The sequence below is a fragment of the Carettochelys insculpta genome, chromosome 18, assembly GCF_033958435.1.
Source record: "Carettochelys insculpta isolate YL-2023 chromosome 18, ASM3395843v1, whole genome shotgun sequence".
NCBI classification, from domain to species: domain Eukaryota; kingdom Metazoa; phylum Chordata; order Testudines; family Carettochelyidae; genus Carettochelys; species Carettochelys insculpta.
The window spans coordinates 20,012,501-20,021,545 of NC_134154.1; the positions used below are offsets into that span (position 1 = coordinate 20,012,501).

The 9,045-nt window shown below is 41.8% G+C and overlaps 1 protein-coding gene across 1 annotated transcript in view; it reads right to left on the reverse strand.

The window, feature by feature from the left end:
* The window catches only part of PIWIL1 (piwi like RNA-mediated gene silencing 1), an 87,146-nt gene extending 78,688 nt beyond the window's left edge, over positions 1–8,458 (reverse strand). The window contains exons 1-2 of the mRNA XM_075012494.1: positions 8,378–8,458; positions 5,927–6,044 (exon numbers count right to left, since the gene is read on the reverse strand). Of these exons, the coding sequence (XP_074868595.1) occupies positions 5,927–6,044; positions 8,378–8,458 (199 nt within the window). The remainder of the gene's footprint in view (positions 1–5,926; positions 6,045–8,377) is intronic.
* Positions 8,459–9,045: the final 587 nt, after the last annotated feature.

The following is a 9,045-nucleotide window of genomic DNA, read 5'->3' on the forward strand; positions in this document are numbered from 1 at the left end:
CTTAATTTTCGACATCTTCATTATTCCAATCTATACTATTAGTTATAAATTAATTTTCAGTTGTGAAATATACCAAATTTGGAACTGTTTTCAATTTTTTTTCCCTGTAGCCTACTGCATTTTAACAAAATATTTAAGAAAAACTAACAATTACATGTAACTTGAGTTTTTAAATTATGCTGCACTGTACTCATAAACTCAAAACTCCTAAGCAGAAATAGGTCAATTTGGATTGGAACGATACCATTATTTTCCTAAGACATGTTCTATTAATGTAAGAATTGACTTCACTTGTGGTGTAACTGCCCGAAGGCTCATTGACCTCTAATTAGACTGGTTGTACTTTGAGGTCCACTTGCTTTATCTACATGAAGGCAATGATTGGTTGGTTGCTTCTTTCTTTATGCAGCAAAACTGCTTTGTGTAGTAAAAGTATTCTATGAATAAGTGCATATCTGGAATCAGAGCATGAATCATTTTGAGCAGTAATATCAAATTTGCTACATCCAACTCTTTAGGGTGTGTATATACACTGAGTGAGAGATTAAAAGCTCTAATTCATCATCACAAGGGGTTATTCAGATACATTTTCAAAGACAATTTCAATCTAATCTGCATAGTTATAACAGCTACATAGCTGAATATGCAAATTGTCAAACAGAAGAAACTATACCTGTCCTAGAAGCATGCTGCAACATTTCTACTGTCCTCCTCTACCAAGCAATGCTGAAGCAAGCTTAATGGTTACTACCACATTCTTGTGTAACAGCAACGAAGGGTCCTGTGGCACCTTACAGACGAACAGAAAAGGTTTGAGCATGAGCTTTTGTGAGCGCAGATGCTGGTCTTGGAAATCTGCAGGGCCAGGTATAAATAAGCCAGAGCAAGGGTGGGGATAACAAGGTTAGCTCAGTCAGCAAGGGTGAGGCTTACTACCAGCAGTTGATCTGGAGGCGTGAACACCGAGGGAGGGGAAGCTGCTTTTGTATTTAGCCAACCATTCACAGTCTTTGTTTAAGCCTGAGCTGAGGGTGTCGAATTTGCAGATGAATTGTAGCTCAGAAATTTCTCTTTGGAGTCTGGTCCTGAAATTTCTTTGCTGTAGCATAGCTACTTTTAAGTCTGCTACTGTGTGGCCTGGGAGATTGAAGTGCTCTCCTATGGGTTTTTGTATATTGCCATTTCTGATATCTGATTTGTGTGCGTTTATTCTTCTACATAGAGACTGTCCAGTTTGTCCGATGTATATAGCAGAGGGGCATTGCTGGCACGATGGCATAAAGTATATTGGTAGATGTGCAGCTGAATGAACCCACGATGGCGTGGCTGATCTGGTTAGGTCCTGTAATGGTGTTGCTGGTGTAGATATGTGGGCAGAGCTGGCAACGAGGTTTGCTGCATGGATGGGTCCCTGAGTTAGAGTGACTGTGGTGCACTGTGTAGTTGCTGGTTAGGATTTGCTTCAGGTTGGCAGGTTGTCTGTGGGCAAGGACTGGTCTGCCTCCCAAGGCCTGTGAAAGTGGGGGATCGTCCAGGATGGGTTGTAAATCCCTGATGATGCACTGTAGAGGTTTTAGCTGAGGACTGTGATGGCTAGTGGTGTTCTGTTGGTTTCTCTCTTGGGCTTGTTCTGTAGTAAGAGTCTTCATGGCACACGTCTGGCTCTATTGATCTGTTTTTTCACTTCAAGTGAGTATTGCAGTTTCAAGAATGCTTGGTAGAGATCCTGTAGATGTTTGTCTCTGTCGGAGGGGTTGGAGCAAATGCGGTTATATCTTAGTGCTTGGCTGTAGACAATGGATTGTCTGGTGTGTCTGGGATGGACGCTGGAGGCATGAAGGCAGGCGTAGTGGTCAGTGGATTTACGATACAGGGTGAGCTAACCTTGTTATCCTCACCCTCTCTCTGACTTATTTATACCTGGCCCTGCAGATTTCCAAGACCAGCATCTGATGAAGTGAGTCTGTGCTCATGAAAGCTCATGCTCAAAACTTTTCTGTTAGTCTATAAGGTGCCACAGGACCCTTCGTTGCCGTTACAGATCCAGACTAACGCGGCTACCCCTCCGAAACTATTCTTGTATAAGTTTCCAAATAACTTTATCAGATACGTTAATCAAAGACCAAGACATAGGACACACTCCAGGATCACATGCCTGTCTTCTTCAGGGGAAGTTTTTTAGCCCATCTTAAAGAGTAACTTGAAGAGAGCCAAAAACTTTAAACTATTTATTTTGGCATCTCAGATTACATTTCAGCTCCAACAGCAAGCAAGAATTCAGCCAAGCAGGGTGCCTCATTCCTTGTTGCCAATGACATGTTTGCAACTAAACAGGCATCACAGGTAACCCTGCATATGTTTGACCCTCAGCTACAATCTGTTCTGCTTCTTTTTTAGCATTCTTTGTAAAATGGTCCAGGAGAGAGGCAAATGGTTCCTTTTTAATAAGGCTGAATGTATGTGAACACAATTTGTGTGCCAAAAACATGACTGGATTTTCCAAATATGGCCTTTTTCATACCAACGAACCTAGTACTCAAGAAGCTACAGAACAAATGAAATATGTTGTCAAAAAAAAATTCAGTGTTTGCAATCCAGCCTAGCAGGATACAGAAGGGTAACTTGTTTTTAAATGTCTAAGTTATGAAATTGTTTTAAGATACTTTAAGTTATTATAACATTGCTTTGGATTTACGATGCGAATTTTGCATTCCCTCCCCGCCAAAAAAAATAAACCCGCACACAATATGATATCTCATGATAAACAGCCAACTGCACTCAGGAAAGTAATTGCACTTGTACAGATAATTACTTGACAAATTCAAGCTGCAACGCTGCTAAGAAGCGTAACTTTCTTCAAAGTTAATAACGAGTTTCTTGCAGGCCTTTGGAAAGGTTGATGTAAAGAACTCATAAATCTAATCCTAAAGCAGTGACTCACAACCTTTCCAGACTGCTGTACCCATTTCAGATCCGATTTGTCTTGCGTACATCATCTCACCTCACACAAAAACCAGTTACAAAAAAATCAACCTAAACTACAAAACAAAAAGCAGTCAAGTCGCACTTTAAAGACTAGCAAAATAGTTTATTATTAGGTGAGCTTTCGTGGGACAGACCCACTTCTTCAGATGAAAGCTCACCTAATAAGCTATTTTGCTAGTCTTTAAAGTGCGACTTGACAGCTTTTTGTTTCGATAGTGTATGGACTAGCACGGCTCCCTCTCTGTTACTAAAACTACAAGTGTCACTGCACACTCCTGATGAAAAAATTGCTTAGTCATTTTATAACAGCATTATAAAAATCAATGGGAACATAAAAATTGTGCTTACACTTCAGTATATATTATATACAATGGTATAAACAAGTCATTGCCTATATGAAATTTTAGTTTGTACTGACTTTGCTAGTGCTTTTTATGTAGCCTGTTGTAAAATTATCCAAGTACAGTACAGAGTCAATATTAGCGAGGATTCTGTGTTGAGAACCCTCACAAATGTTGAATTTCACAAATATGGCAACCACTCCCACCCCCCTGCCCCGGGGAAGCATCTGCTTGTGAATAACTGAATTTGCAAACCTTAATGCTGAGAACCTACTGTATCTAAGTCAGTTAATGTATTCCTGGAAGACTACTGTATACTTCATGGTACTGTACTCCTGGTTGAGAGCCACATTCCTAATGGACCCAGTATAGCCTAGCTATTTTTGGACAAGATAAACAACCACAGGAGAACACCTGAAATTACAAGATGATTGAGTCAGGACTTCATTAATGCAAAGGGACTACGTATTTCTTCAGATCCACTTCTAAATTATCTAAAAGGCAGAGGCATTAGTTCATAAAGCACTTGTTATCCATGTATTTAGAAATGCACTCAAAGTAGTCTTGCTTTAAAGAAGTTATCAGGGCTAGAGAGTGAAGTGACTTCCACTTGACCATCAGATGAAGAAAAGGGGGGAGTTTCTGCTTCACCCATAGATTATGGGAAAAAAGCATTTCCTCAAGGGCATTCATCAGCTCATCTTCCAAATGTGATGGAATTTTGAAGTCTCCTCAGATATCTGACAATTCCTCTAACCATACTGCCCACTAGTGTCAGACTTCCAAGGATTCATAAGAAGGATGGTGGGCGCAAAGGCATACTTAGACTTAAAAAGAAGCTAGATACAAATTAAGAATATATTCTGATAAAGTTTAACAATCTACACACAAGTCAATTTACTTATTGCAAGGTCTCCCACATGGTATAGTCAATGGGGGTTGCTCTCCCATCAATGCCAGCTACTTTTTTCGTTTTGCTGGACTACCAGCATCAACAAAAGCCAGCTCTGGAGATCAATATATTGCATCTTCAATGATGTGATAAAATCAATACTCAGTGCGTCAATCCCCAGTGAAGTGTAGACATATCCTTAGGCATGGGCAAGACAAGCCACCATGTGCTGCCATGCCATGTCCCAGGAGTGGGTGAGTGTGCCCTCTCTCCTGCTAGCCACTCCTACTGTCTCCTTCCCCACCACCCTCATGGAGCCACCTCAGCCAAGCTGCTCCAAATCAATTAAAAATGTGATTAATTACAACTTTTTTAAACTTTAAAAATTAATCATCATTAATTTTTAATCATCTGACAGCCTGAGTATTTACTAACAACTCAGATTGGAGGGGGGAGGAAAAAGGAACATGTAAAACAACTTACGTAAATATATTCCATTTCCTAATTCCCAACCACATGAAATTTCAATCTGTTTAACATTAACCCTCAATTGGCAAAACTAATGAAACAATGTGCTCTGAAAAACAGCTTCTGTACATAACTTTCAGTCTGCACTATTTGCCAAAAGTAAAGAGACAGACATACTCAGTACTATTAATTCCATGACAGCAAGAACAACGATAGCCTGCTGTAAAATAAACAGGGCTTAATGGTAAAATTTTCTTTATCCAGTTCCATCAAAATTTAGGCTGTTTCAGGAATAATGTGCCATTATGACATGGCATCAGAAATTTTTTCAATACTTCAGATTTAACTAGCTATTTAATCCGAATCTGAAAAAAATCAGAAGCAGAATCTCGATATATATTCAATCATCTTAGTTAAACCACTAAGTTTTCATAGTTGTCCCACTCTACTATATATTCAAGTCTGTCACCTGTCCACCTTTCTTAAGAACTTCTCCTAAACAGTAAAGCAAGCTCAGGGTTTTGTCGAGCCAGAACAATGACATTTTTTTTCTCCTCAAAAAAACAAAAAGAGTTCTGGTAGCAGGGACAACAACATTCTAGAATGACCACAGGAAGGCAGCAGCAAGCAAGCGCAGCCCCTGCCATCCAGGCTGCGCAGCCCCCTGGAGCAATGCCAGTGCCTAAGACACATGGCTCCCATTGCCCCAGGGATTCTTTCGTTTGTGCCATGCTGATTAGCATAGGCCATCATGGCCCTCCACCCCTGTCTACTACGAGTATTCTGGAGCATCTCCACAGTACTGTGGCAATGCAACCATGAAGTGAGACTATCCAATATTTTCTTACGTTGTCTACCTCATCCTTGCTTTCCATTATACTTTCCTGTTGTCACTAAATTTTCAAGTGCAGACTTTCTAATTATATGGCCTATAAATGTTGCCTGCCTTGCTCTTATCCTATTTAACAGTGTTCTTTTGCTGCTGGCTTCATTTAAGACAGACTCATTTGTCCTTTTGGTTGTCCATGAGATGCACAACAGCCTTCTTAAAAAACACTTTTCTGTGGCTTCAAACAACGTTTGACATACGGAGAGCAGCTGGCAAAAATCTCCTGCCCTAAGCCCCCACCACCCACACCTCTTAATGCCCTGCCCTGACTCCTGAACCCTCACATGCCCCAAGGTCCCTGCCTCAAAGGAGCCAAGCCATGCCAAATAAAACTTCACTTCTCCACCTCACCTTGTGTTTTTGAAACACTAGAAGCTCCTCTTTGTCGTCCACGGCCAACAAATTCTCCCTCTGATGGTGGTTGTGGTTGAGGTTGCAGCGGTCTAGGCTGTGCATAGCTAGGTGGCTGCTGACCCTGCAAAATCCACCACATTTAGGAACAGCACCCTTTGGTACCACAAAAATACATGTATTATTAAACAAAGTCACCAGAGAGTGTACTTCATAGCCAAGTTATTATGATGGTTATTTAATATAGGGGAAAAAAATGTAAAATTACATATTAACCTAGGTGCCAAAAAATTATTCAGTAATAATGCTCTTTCAATTTGGAAGCCAGCCATCCCGTACCACAAAAGTAGCATAATTGTTCTGTGTGTAGCAGTGCTGTGTTTAATTACCACTGGTTAACTGAAGCTGGCTTCAAACTGCTCCTCACATCCTCTGATTAAAAACAGAGTTCCTACCCTTATTCCATTCTAGTGAAAATGAAATCCAATTCCTGGTCCTCCACAATACTACAGAGACCACAAAAACTACAGGGAAGGCAGGTGACTTTGTAGAAAGAAGGCCTGTTCAACCAAACATATTACAGAGCAACGCTGCATATATATTTTAGTACAACTCACCAGGAGGCAGCATCTTCTGTGTTCCGTGTAATGCTGAACACAGCACTCAATCTCAGGCATCTCAGAGAACCTACCTGCCCTTATGGAAAGTAATTCCGATCAATCAAGTCTAACACACAGTCAGACCTCACAGGAACACAAGGAAGTCACAGAATGATCAAATCATAGGCTTCGAAGTCCAAACCCCTGCTAAAAGCGGGACCAATCCCAACTAAGTCATCCCAGCTGGGGCTTTATCACGCTGTCATTTAAAAACCTCTAGCAATGGAAATTCCTTCACTGCCCTAGATAACCCACCGTCCCAGTGAAACAGTTTTTCCTAATATCCAACTTAGATCTCCTACACTACAACTTAAAACTACTGCTCCTCATTCTGTCATCTGTTGACATTAAGAACAGCCTCTTCCACTCTTCTGTGGATTCCCCGCGCCCCGCCCCAAAATCAGGTAGTTGAACACGGCTATCAAATCCCCCTTCACTCTTCTCTTCTGTAGACTAAATAAGCCCCAGTCTCTCAGCCTCTCCTCTTAAGATATGTGCTCCAGCGCGCTAATTGTTTTTGTTGCCTTCCACTGGTTTCTCTCCATTGTATCCATATCGTTTTTATAATGGGGGGAAGGCCTACAATTGGACACAATACTCCAGGTGTGGCCTTACCAGTGCCAAATAAAGGGAAATAATCACTTCCACGGATCTGTAGGCAATGCTCCTCCTATTACTGTATGCCAGTATGCTGTTAGCTTTCTCTGCTACAAGGCCACACTGCTGACTCATATATCGTAAACCCTCAACAGATACACAACCATATTGTGCAAGTCTCACATTAATACGACTGCTGCCCCGACAGGAACAGTTTTCCCCACTCCTGTCAGGGACGACAGCCTGAATCGTGGCTGCGCTCCTCACAGGAGTGGTTTCCTGTCACAGGCTGCAGCTGCCAGTCAGGCTGTCATTCCTGACAGGAGCAGTTACCCAGTTCCCTGTCTCTCCTCCGCTTGCAGAGCCGGGAAACTAAGCAGAGCAGCAGCCTTGGTCAGTTTTCTGGCTCCAAGAAGTGGACGGAGGCCAGACTTCCCTTGGCCCCCTACTCCCATCCAGTGGCCGAAGCCAGGAAACTGACCAAGGCTGCTGCCCCGGTCAGTTTCCCAGGTCCTGCAAGCAGTGGGGAGCCAGGAACCAGACTACCCCCTGGTTCCCAGCTCCCTGACACTCTGGGAGCCAGGAAATTGAGCAGCCCTTGTGAACTGGTCAGTTTCCTGGCTCCTGGCTCATCTCAACTTGCGTGAAAATTTGAGTTATGTGGGGATTGCAAGAATGCAAGCCCTGCACAACTTGAGGGTTTACTGTACTCACCACTGACATCTACACTCACAAAGCTTTACTGAAGGGGTTTTAATGAATTGTGGCCCCCATCTGACAACAAAAGCTATTACAGAACCCCAGGAGGGTAAATCAAAGACTGAGTTCATCCATGCTCCATGATCCCAAGGTAAAGATGAGCAAAGCCTGTGCACTTCAGCCACAGGCAGGGGGCCTATAATTAAGTCCCACCACCCTAAGTGGAGCTTGGTCCTGGACCCCGGCAAGTCCAAACCAGCCCTGGTGATCCCATTAAAACAGGGGCAAAACCACCTAATTCATCATTTGAAAAACATTGCTATAAGAAAATATATCAGCTTAACTGGGGCAGTGCATTTGCTAATCTATCACAAGGCAAAAACAGGTTTAATTTGAAATGAAGCCCTGGATACACATACAACTATATGGGAAGCAGGCAACAGTGAATTTTAACATTTTAAAACACAGATGTGCTCAATTTGAAACAGACACTCACAGACGCTGCTCCTACAGAAGGTACGGTGATTTGCTGCCCACGAGCTCTTCCTCTTGCTCTGGCTCGAGCTCTTCCAGTCATTGTCTTTTCTAAGAGAAACCAACTATAGTTAAGAGAATGCAATCCTCTGTTTTATTTATTTTTAGCAGAGGGCTTTTGCTGCAGGTGGGGAAATATAGCCTGTTCAGTATAAGTAAAAAAACTTAATCTAGCTAGATTACCCCAGATACTGTGCTTTAGGGTCTGTTTACCCACCCCTCCTCCCCCACCCAAGACTTCTTCTGGAGTCACACTAAGGGGATCACTAATTTAGTTAAAGATGATGACAGCCACCCAAATTTTTAGTGCTGTTTTATACTGTGCTCCTTCCTATGCAATTCTACAAAAACATTTAAATGTGTAACTTTAGTAACTTGACTAATTTAAATCACTGCAATTAAGTTATGAGAGTAAAGTTACACTTGCTTAAGCATCTGATGGGGTCTGAAATAGTGACAGTCGTCCAAACCTCTGTAGCAATGGATTTTTCCCCCCCAAAAATGGTTTAGGCAATCCTGATGACACTGTCTACAAACTACTCATGTATAATAAAAACTATTAGTGATCATCTTAAAAATGAAAAAAAGTTAGTCTTATAAGTACTTTGTTTGAAATTGGCAAGGTTAAAA